Raw genomic sequence first — 20,391 nt, forward strand, 5'->3', positions numbered from 1 at the left:
GGCCTACCTGATCACCTTGTGACCCCTCCAGCGCTTAGAACAGGGCTTGGCACCTAGTAGGCGCTTAACAAATACTGCACTACTCTAGTACAAATACCATCATTATTATTGGTACTATCTCATCTGTAAAGGTACTATCTCACCTGTAAACCAAGGGCCATTATTACGGTTATTGTTGTATCCCCTCCAGAGCTTAGAACAGTGCTTGGCACCTAGTAGGCGCTTAACAAATACTACAACACAATGCTACAGTACAAATACTATACTATACAAATACTATAACAAACACCATTATTATTATTATTATTATTATCTCATCTGTAAAATGAGGATGAAGACTGTGAGCCCCGCGTGGGCCCACCTGATCACCCTGTATCCCCTCCAACGTTTAGTACAGTGCCTGGCACCTAGTAAGCGCTTAACAAATACTACAATACTATACAAACACCATCATTATTATTGGCACTATCTCATCTGTAAAATGGGGATGAAGCCTGAGAGCCCCACTTGGGCCCACCTGATCACCTTGTATCCCCTCCAGCGCTTAGAACAGGGCTTGGCACCTAGTAAGCGCTTAACAAATACTACAATACTATAGTACAAACACTACAATACTATACAAATACCATCATTATTATCGGTACTATCCCATCTGTAAAACGGGGATGAAGCCTGTGAGCCCCACGTGGGCCCACCTGATCACCTTGTATCCCCTCCAACGTTTAGTACAGTGCCTGGCACCTAGTAAGCGCTTAAATACAACAATACTAGACTATACAAATACCATCATTATTATTGGTACTATCTCATCTGCAAAATGGGGATGAAGCCTGTGAGCCCCGCGTGGGCCCACCTGATCACCCTGCGTCCCCTCCAGCGTTTGGTACAGTGCCTGGAACCTAGTAAGCGCTCAATCAATCACTCAATCAATCGAATTGATTTGTCGCCTGCCTCCCCCTTCTAGCCTGTGAGCCCGCTGTCGGGCAGGGACCGTCTCTCGATGTTGCCAACCCAGTGCTCTGCACACAGTCGGCGCTCAATAAATACGACTGACTGCTTGAGGCACCTAGTAAGCGCTCAATCAATCAATCAATCGTATTGATTTGTCCTCTCTCCCCCTTCTAGCCTGTGAGCCCGCTGTCGGGTAGGGACCGTCTCTCTATGTTGCCAACCCAGTGCTCTGCACACAGTTGGCGCTCAATAAATACGACTGATTGACTGAGGCACCTAGTAAGGGCTCAATCAGTCAATCAATCAATCAATCGTGCGTATTGATTTGTTCTCTCTCTCCCCCTTCTAGCCTGTGAGCCCGCTGTCGGGCAGGGCCCGTCCCTGCATGTTGCCGGCTTGTAGGGGCTCAATCAACACGACTGATTGATTGATGCTCCGCCCATTGTCAGCTGTGTGACTTTGGGCAAGTCACTTCACTTCTCTGTGCCTCGGTGACCTCATCTGTCAAATGGGGATGAAGACCGTGAGCCCCCCGTGGGGCAGCCTGATCACCTTGTAACCTCCCCAGCGCTTAGAACAGTGCTTGGCACATAGTAAACGCTTAATAAATGCCATTATTATTATTATTATTATTCTCAGGGCCTCAGCTCCCTCATCTGCAAAACGGGGATGAAGACCGTGAGCCCCCCGTGGGACAACCTGATCACCTTGTAACCTCCCCAGCGCTTAGAACAGTGCTTGGCACATAGTAAACGCTTAACAAATACCGTTATTATTATTAGTCTCAGGGCCTCAGCTCCCTCATCTGCAAAACGAGGATGAAGACCGTGAGCCCCTCATGGGACATCCTGATCACCTTGTAACCTCCCCAGCGCTTATAACGGTGCTTTTCACAGAGTAAACGCTTAATAAATGCCATTATTATTATTATTATTATTCTCAGGGCCTCAGCTCCCTCATCTGTAAAATGGGGATGAAGACCGTGAGCCCCCCGAGGGACAGCCTGATCACCTTGTAACCTCCCCAGCGCTTAGAGCAGTGCTCGGCACGTAGTAAGCGCTTAATAAATGCCGTCATTATGATAAGGAGGAGGAAGGGCATCATTACCTGGGGGGTCATGGTGGCGGGGTCCTCGGGCTGGTAGCCCTGGGGCGAGTCGGGGGGCGAGTCCAGCTCCATGGGCACCGTGCCATCCCGCTGCTGCTGCTGCTGCTGCTGCTGCTGCAGCTGTTGCATGTGCTGCAGCTGCTGGTGCTTGTAGAGCTGCTGCTGCTGGTAGCTGAGCGGGGGAGGCGGGGGCACGGGGGGCCCGGGGGGCACCGGGGGGGGCCCCCAGTCCCCGAAGCCCGGGGGCGGCGGCGGGGGCATGGGCGGCGGCGGGAGCGGCTGCAGCACGCACTGCATCTGCTTCTGGTGCATCTGCTGCAGCTGCTGCAGCTGCGCCAGGTGCTGCTCGCGGAAGCTGAGGAAGCCGGAGGGCGGCGCGGCGGCGGAGGCGGCGGACGACGACGAAGACGAGGGGCTGCTGCCGGTGGTGGTGGTGGTGCTGGTGGTGGTGGTGGAGGAGGAGGAGGAGGAGGAGGAGGAGGCGACGGCGGCGGGGTCCGGGAGGGACGGAGGGGGAGGGGGCGGCGGCGGCACCGGCGGCGGCGGCACGGAGAAGTGCCCGGCCCCGCCGTAGCGGCCCCACGACGGGAACATGCTGCTGCTGCTGCTGCTGCTGCTGCTGCTGCAACCGTGCAGCGCCCCTGCAGCGGCAACCGCCGGCGCCTGCAGGCCGCGCACCGCGCCTGCGCACTAACGCGCGATTTCCCCCGCCGCCACCCGGGGGACGCCCGCCGCGCCTGCGCACTGGCGCGCGGTCGCCCCCGCCCGCGAGGGAGGAGGCGCACTGCGCCTGCGCACTGGCGCGCGATGGCCCCCCCCCCACCGCGCCTGCGCACTGCCTCGCGATGCCCCTCCCTCGTGGGAGGCCCACCGCGCCTGCGCACTGCCTCGCTTTCCCCCTCCTTCGAGAGAGGATGCGCACCGCGCCTGCGCACTGGCGCGCGATTTCCCCCACCCCCTCCTGGGGGACGCCTACCGCGCCTGCGTACTGCCTCGCTTTCCCCCCCTCCCTCGAGGGAGGCTCACCGCGACTGCGCCTGGCGCGCGATTACCCCGCCGCCCCTGAGAGAGGCCCACCGCGCCTGCGCACTGCCTCGCTTTCCCCCCTCCCCCAGGGAGGCCCACCGCGCCTGCGCACTGACGCGCGCTTTTCCCCACCGCCTCCCGGGGGACGCCCACCGCGCCTGCGCACTGGCGCGCGGTCGCCCCCGCCCGCGAGGGAGGATGCGCACCGCGCCTGCGCACTGGCGCGCGGTCACCCCCGCCCGCGAGGGGGGAGGCGCAATGCGCCTGCGCGCTGGCTCGCGATGCCCCGCCCTCGAGTGAGGATTCACATCGCGCCAGCGCGCTGGCTCGTGATGTCCCGCCCTCGAGGGAGGATTCACATCGCGCCTGCGCACTGGCGCGCGGTCACCCCCGCCCGCGAGGGGGAAGGTGCACCGCGCCTGCGCACTGGCTCGCGATGCCCCGCCCTCGAGGGAGGATGCACACCGCGCCTGCGCACAGCCTCGCTTTCCCCCCCGCCCCTTAGGGAGGCCCACCGCGCCTGCGCACTGCCTCGCGATGCCCCTCCCTCGAGGGAGGCCCACCTCGCCTGCGCACTGCCTCGCTTTCCACCTCCCTCGAGGGAGGCCCACAGCGCCTGCGCACTGGCGCGCGATTACTCCCCCCGCCCCTGAGGGAAGTACACAGCGCCTGCGCACTGCCTCGCTTCCCCCCCCTCCCTCGAAGGAGGCTGACCCAAACTGCTCCTGGAGCGCGATTACCCTCACCCCCCGCCCCTGAGGGAGGCCCACCGCGCCTGCGCACTGCCTCGCGATACCCCTCCCTCGTGGGAGGACCACCGCGCCTGCGCACTGCCTCGCTTTCCCTCTCCTTCGAGAGAGGATGCGCACCGCGCCTGCTCACTGGCGCGCGATTTCCCCCACCGCCTCCCGCGCCTGCGTACTGCCTCGCTTTCCCCCCCTCCCTCGAGAGAGGCTCACCGCGACTGCGCCAGGCGCGCGATTACCCCCCCTCCCCCGAGGGAGGCCCACCGCGCCTGCGCACTGACGCGCGATTTTCCCCACCGCCTCCCGGGGGACGCCCACCGCGCCTGCACACTGGCGCGCGGTCTCCCCCGCCCGCGAGGGAGGATGCGCACCGCGCCTGCTCACTGACGCGCGATCACCCCCCTCCCTCGAGGAAGGTGGCACACTGCGTCTGCGCACTGGCTCGCGGTGCCCCTCCCCCGAGGGAGGCCCACCGCGCCTGCGCACTGACGCGCGATTTCACCCCGCCCCCGAGGGAGGCACACCGCGGCTGCGCACTGGAGCGCGATCACCCCTTCCCTCGAGGGAGGATGCACATCGCGCAGGCGCACTGACGCACGCTTCCCCCCTCCCTCGTGGGAGGCCCACCGCGCCTGCGCACTGGCTCGCGATGCCCCGTCCCCGAGGGAGGCCCACCGCGCATGCGCACTACCTCGCATTCCCCCTCCCTCCAGGGAGGCCCACCGCGCCTGCGCACTGGCGTGCGATTTCCCCCACCGCCTCCCGAGGGACGCCCAACCGCGCCTGCGCACTGGCGCGCGACCACCCCCTCCCTCCAGGGAGGAGGCGCAATGCTCCTGCGCACTGGCTCGCGTTGCCCCTGCCTCGCTTTTCCACCCCGTCCCTCGAGGGAGGCCCACCGCGCCTGCGCACTGGCTTGCGCTTTCCCCCTCCGCCGCGGAGGCACACCGCGGCTGCGCACTAGAGCGCGATCCCCCCTCCCTCGAGGGAGGGTGCACACCGCGCCTGCGCACTGGCGCGCGATTTCCCCCCTCCCTCGAGGAAGGACGACAATCGCGCCTGCGCACTTGCTCGCGATTTCCCTTTCCCTCGAGGGAGGCTCACCGCGCCTGCGCACTAGCGCGCGATTTCCCCCTCCGCCACTCGGGAGGACGCCCACCGCGCCTGCGCACTGACGCGCGATTTCCCCCCGCCCCCGAGGGAGGCACACCGAGGCTGCGCACTAGAGCGCGATTTCCCCTCCCCCCCGAGGATGCACAATGCGCCTGCGCACTGACGCGCGATTTCCCCCCCGCCCCTGAGGGAGGTACACCGCGGCTGCGCACTAGAGTGCGATTCCCCCTCCCTCGAGGGAGGGTGCACACCGCGCCTGCGCACTGACGCGCGATTACCCCCCCCGGGGAGGCACACCGCGCCTGCGCACTGACGCGTGATCACCCCCCCTCCGAGGGAGGTGCACACCGCGCCTGCGCACTGACGCGCGATTTTCCCCCTCCTCGTGGAAGGCACACCGCGCCTGCGCACTGGCGCGCGATTTCCCCCCTACCTCAAGGACGACAATCGCGCCTGCGCACTTGCTCGCGATTTCCCCCCTCCCTCGAGGGAGGCTCACCGCGCCTGCGCACTGGTTCGCGATTTCCCCCCCTCCCCCGAAGGAGGCCCACAGCGCCTGCGTCTACATCCCTATTCTATTTATTTTATTTTCTTAATACGTTTTGTTTTGTTGTCTGTCTCCCCCTTCTAGACTGTGAGCCCGCTGTTGGGTAGGGACCGTCTCTAGACTGGGAGCCCGCTGTTGGGTAGGGACCGTCTCTAGATGTGGCCAACTTGGACTTCCCAAGCGCCTAGTACAGTGCTCTGCACACAGTAAGCGCTCAATAGATACGATTGAATGAATGAATGGATTTCCCCACCACCACGAGGAGGCCCACCGCACCTGCGCACTGGCGCGCGATTCCCCCCCCCCCACGAGGGAGGAGGCCCACCGCGCCTGCGCACTGGCGCGCGACTCCCTCCACGAGGGAGGAGGCCCACCGCACCTGCGCACTGGCGGGCGATTCCCCCCCACCGAGGGAGGAGGCCCACCGCGCCTGCGCATTGGTGCGCGACTCCCCCACGAGGGAGAAGGCCCACTGCGCCTGCGCACTGACGTGAGCTTCCCCCCTCCCGTGGGCGGAGACTCACCGCGCGTGCGCCGAGCCACCATCGAGAGGAAGACATAATGCCACCTAGAGGGGCCCAAACCGGGCGCCTCACCGGCGCCCCCCGGCGCCCGGAGAGGAAAAGGGCGGCCTGAGGCCCGGCAGATTCGTTCTTATTATTATCGTTGCTAGGTTATTATTATCGTTAATTTTTTTTGTTTTTGTTATATGGTTATTATTATTGATAATAATAACGATATTTGTTAAGGGCTGGGGGGGGGATACAAGGTGATGGGGTTGTCCCACGGGGGGCTCACAGTCTTCATCCCCATTTTCCAGATGAGGGAACTGAGGCCCAGAGCAGTGAAGTGACTCGCCCAAAGTCACACAGCAGACAAGAGGCGGAGTCGGGATTCGAACCCATGACCTCTGACTCCCAAGCCCGGGCTCTTTCCATGATGATTATTATTATTATATATCGTAATATAACATATATCATTAGTATGTCATTATTATCATCGTTTTTGTCATTATTAACATCATTATCGCCGCCATTATTATATATTATACTTATTAACTAAGTAATAATAATAATGTTGGTATTTGTTAAGCGCTTACTAAGTGCAAAGCACTGTTCTAAGCGCTGGGGTAGATACAAGGTAATCAGATTGTCCCACGTGGGGCTCACAGTCTTCATCCCCATTTTACAGATGAGAGAACTGAGGCCCAGAGAAGTGAAGTGACTTGCCAAAGTCACACAGCTGACAAGTGGCAGAGCCGGAATTTGAACCCACGACCTCTGGTCTCCAAAGCCCGGGCTCTTTCCACTGAGCCACGCTGCTTATTGACTTGTACTTCCCAAGCGCTTAGGACAGTGTTCTGCACACTGAAAGCGCTCAATAAATACGATTGAATGAATGAATTATTGTTATCATATAGTAACAATATTACAATTCATTCATTCAATCGTATTTATTGAGCGCTTACTGTGTGCAGAGCACTGTCCTAAGCGCTTGGGAAGTACAAGTTGGCAACATCATTAGCATTTTTATCGTTATCCTCAGCATCGTTATTATTACTGTCATTATTCATGGTCATCATTATCATATTTTTTTTCAATTACCCCCCATTCCATCCAATCTGATTCTAATCGAGCCATACCTTGATCTCTTCCATCTCGCTGCCGGCCTCCCTCCCACATCCCGCCTCTGGCCTGGTATGCCCTCCGTCTTCATATCCAATCAATCAATCAATCGATCGTATTTATTGAGCACTTACTGTGTGCACAGCACTGGACTAAGCGCTTGGGAAGTCCAAGTTGGCAACGTATAGAGACAGTCCCTACCCAGCAGTGGGCTCACAGTCTAGAAGGGGGAGACGGAAAACAAAACCAAACATACTAACAAAATAAAATAAAATAAATAGAATAGATAGGTACAAGTAAAATAGAGTAATAAATATGTATATGTATATATGTACAAACATATATACATCTACAGGTGTGTATATATATATACATCCATATATACACACATATATATATACATATATATCCACCACTCTTCCCACCTTCGAAGCCTTATTAAAATTACTCTATTTATTTATTTATTTTACTTGTACCTATCTATTCTATTTATTTTATTTTGTTAGTATGTTTGGTTTTGTTCTCTGTCTCCCCCTTTTAGACTGTGAGCCCGCCGTTGGGTAGGGACTGTCTCTATATGGTGCCAATTTGTACTTCCCAAGCGCTTAGTACAGTGCTCTGCACACAGTAAGCGCTCAATAAATACGATTGATTGATTGATTGATTAAAAGCCCACCTCCTCTAAGAGGCCTTCCCTGAGCCCTCATTTCCTCTTATCAATAACGACGACAAAATAACCATGGTACCTGTTAAGCGCCTAATATCCGCCGGCCGCTGTACTAAGCACCGGGGCAGATCGGGTCGGACCCAATCCACGTCCCACGTGGGGCTGACGACACAACAGACGGGTGGCGGAGCCGGGATTAATAATAATAATAATAATAATAATAATAATGATAATGGCATTTGTTAATAATAATAATAATAATAATAATGGCATTTGTTAAGTGCTTACTATGTGCAAACCACTGTTCTAAGCGCTGGGAGATACAAGGTGATCAGGTTGTCCCATGTGGGGCTCACAGTCTTAATCCCCATTTTGCAGATGAGGTAACTGAGGCTCAGAGAAGTGACTTGCCCCAGGTCACACAGCAGACATGTGGTGGAGTCGGGATTCGAACCCATGACCTTCCCACTCTCAGGCCGGGGCTCGAGCCGCTACTCCGTGCGGCTTCAGTGACTGACCCAAGGCCACACGGCAGACAAGCGGCAGAGTCAGCACTAGAACCCAGGCACTTCCCAAGCGCTTCGTACAGTGCTCTGCACACAGTAAGCGCTCAATAAATACGATTGATTGAATGAATGAGCCCGCTGTTGGGTAGGGACCATCTCTAGATGTCGCCAACTTGTCCTTCCCAAGCGCTTAGTACAGTGCTCTGCACACAGTAAGCGCTCAATAAATACGATTGATTGAATGAATGAGCCTGCTGTTGGGTAGGGACCGTCTCTAGATGTCACCAACTTGTCCTTCCCAAGCGCTCAGTACAGTGCTCTGCACACAGTAAGCGCTCAATAAATACGATTGAATGAATGAGCCCGCTGTCGGGTAGGGACCGTCTCTGGATGTCGCCAACTTGTCCTTCCCAAGCGCTTAGTACAGTGCTCTGCACACAGTAAGTGCTCAATAAGTACGATTGAATGAATGAGCCCGCTGTCGGGTAGGGACCATCTCTAGATGTTGCCAACTTGGACTTCCCAAGCGCTTAATACAGTGCTCCGCACACAGTAAGCGCTCAATAAATACGATTGATTGAATGAATGAGCCCGCTGTTGGGTAGGGACCATCTCTAGATGTCGCCAACTTGTCCTTCCCAAGCGCTTAGTACAGTGCTCTGCACACAGTAAGCGCCCAATAAATACGATTGAATGAATGAATGAGCCCGCTGTCGGGTAGGGACCGTCTCTGGATGTCGCCAACTTGTCCTTCCCAAGCGCTTAGTACAGTGCTCTGCACACAGTAAGCGCTCAATAAATACGATTGAATGAATGAATCCTGATTCCCAAGGCCTGCGCTCTACCCGGCTGGAGCCCTCTGGTTCTCCCTCAGACCAAATGTCCCGAGTTCTCTTCTGTCCTTCCTCTAGAATAATAATAATAATGATGGTATTAAGCGCTTACTATTCATTCAATCGTATTTATTGAGCGCTTACCGTGTGCAGAGCACTGTACTAAGCGCTTGGAAAGCACAAAGTGTGTGCGGAGCACTGTTCTGAGCGCTGGGGGGGGATCCAAGGTGATCAGGTTGTCCCCCGGAGGGGCTCCCAGTCTCGATGATGATGGAATTTGTTAAGCGCTTACTACGTGCCAAGCACTGTTCTAAGCGCTGGGGGGGATACAAGGTGATCAGGTTGTCCCAAGTGGGGCTCACAATCTTAATCCCCATTTTACAGATGAGGGAACTGAGGCCCGGAGAAGTGAATAGACTTGCCCAAAGTCACACAGCTGACAATTGGCGGAGTCGGGATTTGAACCCACTCCCAAGCCCCGGCTCTTTCCACTGAGCCACGCTGCTTCCCAATATCCCAATCATATTCCTAGTGGTACGCCCCTCTAGACGATGAGCTGGTTGTGGACAGGGAACACCACTGTTTACTGTTGCACTGTACTTTCCCAAGCGCTTAGTACAGTGCTCTGCACCCAGTAAGCGCTTAATAAATACGATTGCATAAATGAAAGAATGAACAAAGAAAGGCTGGGAGATAGGACAGGCCACTTAACCTGAGGTTTTGATAGAAATTAACCATTTCTTTTCAACCAGTCTTCATCCCCATTTGACAGATGAGGCCACCGAGGCTCAGAGAAGCGAAGCGACTTGCCCAAGGTCACGCAGCAGATGGGGCAGAGCGGGATTAGAACCCATGACCTCTGACTACCAAGCCGCCGATCCCCTCGGGAAGCCGCTCGAAGCAAGGCACCCAGCCCGGACACGCGTAAATATCGCCGATAACGGCCATCCTCCTTTTTAGCTCCCTTCCTGGAGTCACCGTTACGGGCGTGGGACTCCCCGTCTGAGGAAAAAATAATAATATTTCCTAATATTTCTAATTTCTAATATTCCTAATTTCCTAATAATAATAATATAATAATGTTGGGTAGGGACTGTCTCTATATGTTGCCAATTTGTACTTCCCAAGTGCTTAGTACAGTGCTCTGCACATAGTAAGCGCTCAATAAATATGATTGATTGATTGATTAATAATAATGACGATGGCATTTATTAAGCGCTTACTATGTGCCAAGCACTGTTCTAAGTGCTGCAGGGATACAAGGTGATTAGGTTGTCCCACAGGGGGCTCACAGTCAACCCCCATTTTACAGATGAGGTACCTGAGGCCCAGAGAAGTGACTTGCCCAAGGTCACCCAGCTGACAATTGGCAGAGGCAGGATTTGAACCCATGACCACCGACTCCAAAGCCCGGGCTCTTTCCACTGAGCCATGCTTTTTCTCTATAATAATAATGGCATTTATTACTGGGATTTGAACCCATGACCACTGACTCCAAAGCCCGGGCTCTTTCCAGTGAGCCATGCTGCTTCTCTATAATAATAATAATGGCATTTATTACCGGGAATTGAACCCATGACCACCGACTCCAAAGCCCAGGCTCTTTCCACTGAGCCATGCTGCTTCTCTATAATAATAATAATGGCATTTATTACCGGCATTTGAACCCATGACCACCGACTCCAAAGCCCGGGCTCTTTCCACTGAGCCATGCGTTTTCTCTATAATAATAATAATGGCATTTATTACCGGGATTTGAACCCATGACCACTGACTCCAAAGCCCGGGCTCTTTCCACTGAGCCATGCTGCTTCTCTATAATAATAATAATGGCATTTATTACCGGGATTTGAAACCATGACCACCGACTCAAAAGCCCAGGCTCTTTCCACTGAGCCATGCTGCTTCTCTATAATAATAATAATGGCATTTATTACCGGGATTTGAACCCATGACCACCGACTCCAAAGCCCGGGCTCTTTCCACTGAGCCATGCTGCTTCTCTATAATAATAATAATGGCATTTATTACCGGGATTTGAACCCATGACCACCGACTCCAAAGCCCGGGCTCTTTCCACTGAGCCATGCTGCTTCTCTATAATAATAATAATGGCATTTATTACCGGGAATTGAACCCATGACCACCGACTCCAAAGCCCAGGCTCTTTCCACTGAGCCATGCTGCTTCTCTATAATAATAATAATGGCATTTATTACCGGCATTTGAACCCATGACCACCGACTCCAAAGCCCGGGCTCTTTCCACTGAGCCATGCGTTTTCTCTATAATAATAATAATGGCATTTATTACTGGGATTTGAACCCATGACCACTGACTCCAAAGCCCGGGCTCTTTCCACTGAGCCATGCTTTTTCTCTATAATAATAATGGCATTTATTACTGGGATTTGAACCCATGACCACTGACTCCAAAGCCCGGGCTCTTTCCACTGAGCCATGCTGCTTCTCTATAATAATAATAATGGCATTTATTACCGGGATTTGAAACCATGACCACCGACTCAAAAGCCCAGGCTCTTTCCACTGAGCCATGCTGCTTCTCTATAATAATAATAATGGCATTTATTACCGGGATTTGAACCCATGACCACCGACTCCAAAGCCCGGGCTCTTTCCACTGAGCCATGCTGCTTCTCTATAATAATAATAATGGCATTTATTACCGGGATTTGAACCCATGACCACTGACTCCAAAGCCCGGGCTCTTTCCACTGAGCCATGCTGCTTCTCTATAATAATAATAATGGCATTTATTACCGGGAATTGAACCCATGACCACCGACTCCAAAGCCCGGGCTCTTTCCACTGAGCCATGCTGCTTCTCTATAATAATAATAATGGCATTTATTAAGCGCTTACTATGTGCAAAGCACTGTTCTAAGCGCTGGGGAGGTTACAGGCTGTCCCGCAAGGGGTTCACAGTCCTAATCCCCATTTTCCAGACGAGGCAACTGAGGCCCAGAGAAGTGAAGTGACTTGCCCCAAGTCACACCGCTGACCAGTGGCGGAGTCGGGATTTGAACCCGTGACCTCGGACTCCAAAGCCCCGCGGCTTCTCTGGAAAGAGAGTCCGGTTTTCGAGTCCCCATTTTGCAGCTGAGGGGAACTGAGGCCCGGGGCGGTGAAGGGACTGGCCCAAGGTCACACGGCGGGTAAGTGGCAGAGCTGGGATTAGAACCCAGGTCCTCTGATTCCCTCCGTCCACTGGGCCGTTCTGCTTCCTGAATTAGCGGGAAGAGTTGGCGTGGTCTGACATATTAACATATTATTAATATTAACATATTATTTTATTAATATGTTTGGTTTTGTTCCCTGTCTCCCCCTTCTAGACTGCAAGCCCCCTGTTGGGTGGGAACCGTCTCTATACGTTGCCGATTTGGACTTCCCAAGCGCTTAGTACAGTGCCCTGCACCCAGTAAGCGCTCAATAAATACGATTGATTGATTGATTGATTGACGCTGTGACTTGGGCAGATCACTCAGCCCTCCCGGGCCTATTTCCAAATAACTCACTCTCTGCCTTGGCAAACTTCGCGGACAAACCAATCGATACGTTCCGGATCTTTTCCTTACGCGGGAAAGAAATCCAAGGCAGGGTAATCGCCCCTTCACACTTCCAAGTTTCCGCGATCAGTGTTCGTTTATTGGGAAAAGGGTCAAGGGGGAGGAAGTAAAAAGCGTGAAAGGATCCCGTTAAGCCCGGAGACCTGAGCTGATAATTCAGCCGCGCTGCTCGCCGTGACCAAAGAGATCCTCCGTTACCGGGCTTCCCACCGTGGCGTTCGGGAAGCCGGGGATTTCGTGCCGAGGAGACGGCGCCACTGGGAATCTTGACTGGGAAGGGGGGGAAAAACAGGAAAACAGGACAGGGAGGAGAAAGCAGACGGTACAAGCGGCTGCAAAACCGACGGCGCCCGTCAGCTACTAGCTGAGAAACTAGGATGAGACCTACTGTAAATATCCTTATCCAAAGCCAGCCCGCGGAATTTGCGCGGATGCCGAAACAGTGGCTGTTTTGGGTTTCCTTTTAAAATTTTCCAACGCTCCGGGCTACGCGGAGGCCGGGATTTGGGGCTCTTAACCCAAGACGGCTGGGAAACGTTCCCGATAATCAGACGAGGCCGTCGCCCAACCCCTCGACTGCGTGCCGGATTCCCGGTTTACGAAGCGGTGCGATGCGGTGCGGAGAGGCTCGGGTGGGGAAAGAGACGCTGCCGGGGAAATTCAGGCAAATCCCGTTCCCCGGGGAGGGAATGATCTGGTTCGCAGTTCCCTCTGAACGGATTCGGTTTCTGCAAGACCCCAAGGAAACCCAAACGGGGCCTTCGCCGACGGGGCAAAAGAGAGCCGAGGAGGAACGAAGAACAGCCGAAGTGGGGAGGGAGGGTGGGAAAGGAATGGAATTCGCCATGTTTTGGGGGGCGGAGGTGACCCATCGCTTCGCTGAAGTTAGAACCGTGGAGCCCCGTAGTCGTCTGGCATCCTTTCGATGTTGTACCTGGGGTTGGCGGAAAACGAGAACAACGTTACGAAGGCCCGTCGTCACCGTCCAGGGTATCTAACGAGCGCTTACCGCGCGAGCGACGCAGAAGTCCGGGCAAAGCCGAGGACGCCTTGCGGGGAGAGCTCGGAGGGGACGTGAACCCTAACTCGGGTGAGTTCAGGAGTGGGAAAGCAAACGGGGAGGAACCTTTATTTACAGCACGAGTCCGGTACGTCACCCCGGGAACCAGGCCGGATCCTGAGCCTCTCGGCGGTCGGGACGAGCGGCGGAAAAGCCGGGAGAAGCGGCACGGCCTACGGGCTCGGGGGTCGGAGGAGCTGCCCCCTTCTCCCTCCTACCTTCCTTTCCAAATTCCTGGAGCGAGTCGTCTACGCTCGCTGCCTCCAGTTCCTCTCCAATCCGGCTTTCTTCCCCTCCGACTCCACGGAAACCCGCGCGCTCAAAGGTCCCCCACGGCCTTCCTGCCGAATCCAACGGCTCCTACTCGAGCCTGATCCTCCCGGAACACCCTCTCTCCTCACGGCCTCTCTCTCCCCCTTCAAAGCCCTCCCGAAAGGCTCACCTCCTCCAGGAGGCCTTCCAGGACTGCGCCCCGCTTTTCCTCGGCCCTCCCTCCCCTCCGCATCGCCCCGACTCGCTCCCTCTGCTTACTGTGTGCACAGCACTGTGCCAAGCGCTTGGGAAGTACAAGCCTATATATGCGCAGATCTATAATTCCATATAGAGAAGCAGCGCGGCTCGGTGGAAAGAGCCCGGGCTTTGGAGTCAGAGGTCATGGGTTCAAATCCCGGCTCCGCCAGCTGGAAGCCGTGCGACTTTCGGCGGGTCGCTTCACTTCTCTGGGCCTCAGTTCCCTCATCTGTAAAATGGGGATGAAGACTGCGAGCCCCCCGTGGGACAACCTGATCACCTTGTAGCCTCCCCAGCGCTTAGAACAGTGCTTTGCACATAGTAAGCGCTTAATAAATGCCATTATTATTATTATTATTCGTATCCGTAAGTCTGTTAACTTCGTAAGTCTGTTAACTTGTTTCGATGCGTATATATCTATAATTCTATTCATTTATATTGATGCCTGTTTACTCGTTTTGATGTCTGTCTCTCCCCTTCTAGACCCAAAAGCCCGGTGTGGGCAGGGATTGTCTCTATTGATTAATTAATTAATGTTGGTATTTGTTAAGCGCTTACTATGTGCAAAGCACTGTTCTAAGCGCTGGGACGAATACAAGGAGATGAGGTTGTCCCATGTGGGGCTCACAGTCTTAATCCCCATTTTACAGATGAGGGAACTAGACTGTGAGCCCACTGTTGGGTAGGGACTGTCTCTAGATGTTGCCAACTTGGACTTCCCAAGTGCTTAGTCCAGTGCTCTGCACACAGTAAGCGCTCAATCAATACGATTGATGATGATGATGATGATGAAGTGACTTGCCCAAGGTCACACAGCAGACATGTGGGGGAGGCGGGAAGCTTAACTGTACTTTTGAGCCCACTGTTGGGTGGGGACTGTCTCTATATGTTGCCAACTTGGACTTCCCAAGCGCTTAGTACAGTGCTCTGCACACCGTAAGTGCTCAATAAATACGACTGATTGATTGATTTCCAAGCGCTTAGTACAGTGCTCTGCACACAGTAAGCGCTCAATATGATTGATTGATTGATTTCCAAGTGCTTAGTACAGTGCTCTGCACACAGTAAGTGCTCAATAAATACGATTGATTGATTGATTTCCAAGCGCTTAGTACAGTGCTCTGCAAACAATAAGAAGCAGCGTGGCTCAGTGGCAAGAGCCCGGGCTTTGGAGTCAGAGGTCATGGGTTCAAATCCTGCCTCCCCCATTTGTCAGCTGTGTGACTTTGGGCAAGTCACTTCACTTCGCTGGGCCTCAGTCCCCTCATCTGTAAAATGGGGATTAAGACTGTGAGCCCCTGTGGGACAACCTGATCACCCTGTAACCTCCCCAGCGCTTAGAACGGCGCTTTGCACATAGTGAGCGCTTAATAGATGCCATCATCATCAGTAAGCGCTAAATAAATACAATGGAATGAACGAATGGGAAGGCCTCCTGGAGGAGGTGAGCTCTCAGCAGGGCCTTGAAGGGAGGAAGAGAGCTAGCTTGGCGGATGGGCAGAGGGAGGGCATTCCAGGCCCGGGGGATGACGTGGGCCGGGGGTCGATGGCGGGACAGGCGAGAGCGAGGTACGGTGAGGAGATTAGCGGCGGAGAAGCGGAGGGTGCGGGGTGGGCTGCAGAAGGAGAGAAGGGAGGTGAGGTAGGAGGGGGCGAGGGGATGGACAGCCTGGAAGCCCAGGGTGAGGAGTTTCTGCCTGATGCGCAGATTGATTGGTAGCCACTGGAGATTTTTGAGGAGGGGAGTAACATTCCCAGAGCGTTTCTGTAGAAGGATAATCCGGGTGGCAGAGTGAAGCGGCCACCTCAACCTCCATAAAATGAAGTCCACAGGGCTAAATGGACACCTCTTCAAAATCTGGAAGCGGCTGGCTCCTTGATTAATGGTGGTGGTCTTTGTTAAGCGCTTACTGTGTGCGAAACACCGTTCTAAGCGCTGGGGGGGGATACAAGGTGATCAGGTTGTCCCACGAGGGGCTCGCAGTCTTAATCCCCATTTTACAGTTGAGGTAACTGAGGCCCAGAGAAGTGAAGTGACTGGCCCAAAGTCACACAGCAGACAAGTGGCGGAGCCGGGATTAGAACCCATGACCTCTGGCTCCCAAGCCTGGGCTCTTTCCACTGAGCCACACTGCTTAGTGCATCCCCCCCCCCCCCCGCCTTACCTCCTTCCCTTCCCCACAGCACCTGTATATATGTAGATATGTTTGTACGTATTTATTACTCTATTTTTTTATTTCACTTGTACATATCTATTCTATTTCTTTTATTCTGTTAATATGTTTGGTTTTGTTCTCTGTCTCCCCCTTCTAGGCGCTTAGTACAGTGCTCTGCACACGGTAAGCGCTCAATAAATACAATTGATTGATTAAATCAATCCATTCATCAGACTTGTTACTGAGTGCATCCCCCCGCCTTACCTCCTTCCCTTCCCCACAGCACCTATGTATATATGTATATATGTTTGTACATATTTATTTCTCTATTTTTTTATTTTACTTGTACATATCTATTCTATTTCTTTTCTTTTGTTCTTATGTTTGGTTTTGTTCTGTCTCCCCCTTCTAGACTGTGAGCCCGCTGTTGGGCAGGGACCATCTCTATCTGTTGCCAACTTGTACTTCCCAAGCGCTTAGTACAGTGCTCTGCACACAGTAAGTGCTCAATAAATACGATTGATTGATTAAATCAATCCATCCATCCATCAGACCAGTTACTGAGTGCATCCCCCCTGCCTTACCTCCTTCCCTTCCCCACAGCACCTGTATATATGTATATGTGTTTGTACATATTTACTACTCTATTTATTTATTTCACTTGTACATATCTATTCTATTTCTTTTATTTTGTTAATATGTTTGGTTTTGTTCTCTGTCTCCCCCTTCTAGACTGTGAGCCCACTGTTGGGTACAGTGCTCTGCACACAGTAAGCGCTCAATAAATACAATTGACTGATTGATTAAATCAATCCATCCATCAGACCAGTTACTGAGTGCATCCCCCCCACCTTACCTCCTTCCCTTCCCCACAGCACCTGTATATATGTATATGTGTTTGTACATATTTATTACTCTATTTATTTATTTTACTTGTACATATCTATTCTATTTCTTTTATTTTGTTAATATGTTTGGTTTTGTTCTCTGTCTCCCCCTTCTAGACTGTGAGCCCACTGTTGGGTAGGGACTGTCTCTATATGTTGCCAACTTGGACTTCCCAAGCGCTTAGTGCAGTGCTCTGCACACAGTAAGCGCTCAATGAATACGATTTATTGATTAATTGATTGTTGTGAGCCCGTTGTTGGGTAGGGACTGTCTCTATATGTTGCCAACTTGTACTTCCCAAGCGCCTAGCACAGTGCTCTGCACACAGTAAGCGCTCAATAGATACGATTGATTGATTGCTTATTGTGTGCAGAGCACTGTACTCAGGCTTGGCAGAGTCCAGGAGGGCAGAGTCGGAAGACAGGTTGTTCTCTGCCCACAGGGAGCTTACGGACTGGAGGGGGAGGATAGATCAGTCGCGTCCAACCACCTGACTTGCACCTAGTGCTTGGAACATCATCATCGTCATCAATCGTATTTATTGAGCGCTTACTGTGTGCAGAGCACTGGACTAAGCGCTTGGGAAGTCCAAGTCGGCAACATATAGAGACGGTCCCTACCCAACAGTGGGCTCACAGTCTAAAAGAACAGTGTCTGATACGTAGGAAGCGCTTAAATCCCATTAAACAAACAAAATAGGTGCGTAGAGTGACGTCCTTCCGGCCACGCGAGCTTGGATAACCACAATAATAATAATAATGATGGCATTCGTTAAGCGCTTACTATGTGCAAAGCACTGTTCTAAGCGCTGGGGCGGATACAAGGTGATCAGGTTGTCATCATCATCATCAATCGTATTTATTGAGCGCTTACTGTGTGCAGAGCACTGTACGAAGCGCTTGGGAAGTCCAAGTTGGCCACATCTAGAGACAGTCCCTACCCACCAGTGGGCTCACAGTCTAAAAGGGGGAGACAGAGAACAAAACCAAACATGCTAACAAAATAAAATAAATAGAATAGATAGGTACAGGTAAAATAAATAGAGTAATAAATATGTACAATTATGTATACATATATACAGGTGCTGTGGGGAAGGGAAGGAAGATGGGGGGGATGGAGCCACGGGAGGCTCACAGTCTTAATCCCCATTTTACAGATGAGGCCACTGAGGCTCAGAGAAGTCAAGTGACTTGCCCAAGGTCACACAGCCAGCATGTGGGATTCGAACCCATGACCTCTGACTCCAAACAAAGCCCCCGCTCTTCCCACTGAGCCGCCCGTGTCGCGCTGAAGACGCACGAGCGCAACGAACCTGCCGACAGCTATCTCGCCTTCTCCCCGGCGCTTAGCACAGTGCTTGGCACACAGCCGGCGCTCAGTTGAACACGACAGGGAATGAATGAAGTGCACGCGTCTCCCACCGCGGGGGTTTTTCTTGCCGGGCACGACCCCGGCGGTATCAGAGAAGCGGACGTAAGCCTTGCCCAAACAGTCACAAGTCAGGGGTGACCCCCTACGACTATCTCCCACGTCGGTATCGCAGCCCCCCCGGCGTCCGAGGCAAACCTCCTACCTGTGGTTGGAAATATACATGATGGGAACGCCGGGGATCTTCCGGATCCTTCGTTTCAGCTCCCTGTCCACCGTGGCCACGATGTAACATTTGTGCTGGAAGAGACGGCGGCGGGAGGTGAGGCTTTCGGCGTCACAGCCCGAGCGGGGCCGGCAGGGACTCTCTCGCACCCTCCCACTTTGACACGTACTAAGCGCCACAGCGGATCGCGTCCTCGTCACTGAAAGCTCCTCGCCTTCGACCCAGCTCGCAAACTTCGCTCTTTAAACGCCAACTTTCTCCCTGGGCCTTGATCTCCCCGCCGACCCCTAACCCGCGCCCTCCCTCCTCAAATCCCGCCGACGATGACTCTCCCCGCCTTCAAAGGTTTAATTGAGGGCGCATCTCCGGACTAATCCCTTCCTTTCCTCTTCTCCCACTCCCTTCTGCGTCGCCCTGCCTTGTTCCCTTTCTTCTTCCCCTCTCCCGGCCCCACACCGTCCCTATCTCTTATTTCCCAGACTGAGCCCCTTCCTTCCTCTCCATCCCCCCATCTTACCTCCTTCCCTTCCCCACAGCACCGGTATATATGTTTGTATATATTTATTACTCTATTTATTTTACTTGTACATATCTATCCTATTCATTTCATTTTGTTAGTATGTTTGGTTTTATTCTCTGTCTCCCCCTTTTAGACTGTGAGCCCACTGGTGGGTAGGGACTGTCTCCATATGTTGCCAATTTGTCCTTCCGAAGCGCTTAGTACAGTGCTCTGCACGTAGTAAGCGCTCAATAAATACGATTGATTGATTGATTTTGACCGTGGGCAGGGAACGTGCCCATTTACTGTTGTACCGGGCTCTCCCAAGCGCTCGGTAAAGTGCTCTGCACGCAGTGAGCGCTTGAGAAACGGGAATGACTGAACGAAAGAGCTACATAAATCAGCAGGTGGGCTCTCGGATGTGCCACGCGACTCATCTCCGAAAACTCTTCCAGCGCGGCTCGGTGGGAAAAGCCTGGGCTTTGGGAGGCGGAGGTCATGGGTTCAAATCCCAGCTCCGCCAACTGTCAGCCGTGTGACTTCGGGCGAGTCACTTCGCTTCCCTGGGCCTCAGTCCCCTCATCTGTAAAATGGGGATTAAGACTGTGAGCCCCCCCACCCGTGGGACAACCTGATCACCTTGTTAACTCCCCAGTGCTTAGAACAGTGCTTTGCACATAGTTAGTGCTTAATAAATGCTATTATTATTATTAGACAACCTGATCACCTTGTTACCTCCCCAGTGCTTAGAACAGTGCTTTGCACATAGTTAGCGCTTAATAAATGCTATTATTATTATTATTATTATTATTATTATTATTATTATTATTATCATCTTCCTGCCACTGTGACCCCGCTAAAAGCTCGGTTCCCGAGTCCCGGCCGGAGACCCCATTTCTTACCCAAGTTACTTGGAACCGTGCGCCTAGTTTTGGAAAAATCGCAACGACACCTCGTTTTTCGAAGAACGCTTTTAC

The 20,391-nt window shown here is 53.4% G+C and overlaps 2 protein-coding genes across 2 annotated transcripts in view; one reads left to right on the forward strand and one right to left on the reverse strand.

Moving 5' to 3' along the window:
• The first annotated feature begins 2,650 nt into the window (after window positions 1-2,650).
• Window positions 2,651-4,423, forward strand: LOC119944585 (protein transport protein SEC31-like). Its single transcript, XM_038765582.1, has 4 exons — window positions 2,651-2,727; window positions 2,968-3,043; window positions 3,433-3,492; window positions 3,590-4,423. Exons 1-4 carry the CDS (start codon window positions 2,651-2,653, stop codon window positions 4,421-4,423), a joined length of 1,047 nt encoding a protein of 348 aa, XP_038621510.1.
• An 8,327-nt stretch (window positions 4,424-12,750) lies between these two features.
• Window positions 12,751-20,391, reverse strand: part of FCF1 (FCF1 rRNA-processing protein) — a 34,363-nt gene continuing 26,722 nt past the window's right edge. The window contains exons 7-8 of the mRNA XM_038765648.1: window positions 18,895-18,989; window positions 12,751-13,641 (exon numbers count right to left, since the gene is read on the reverse strand). Of these exons, the coding sequence (XP_038621576.1) occupies window positions 13,593-13,641; window positions 18,895-18,989 (144 nt within the window). The 3' untranslated portion in view covers window positions 12,751-13,592. The remainder of the gene's footprint in view (window positions 13,642-18,894; window positions 18,990-20,391) is intronic.

The sequence above is a fragment of the Tachyglossus aculeatus genome, chromosome 23, assembly GCF_015852505.1.
Source record: "Tachyglossus aculeatus isolate mTacAcu1 chromosome 23, mTacAcu1.pri, whole genome shotgun sequence".
NCBI lineage: Eukaryota > Metazoa > Chordata > Mammalia > Monotremata > Tachyglossidae > Tachyglossus > Tachyglossus aculeatus.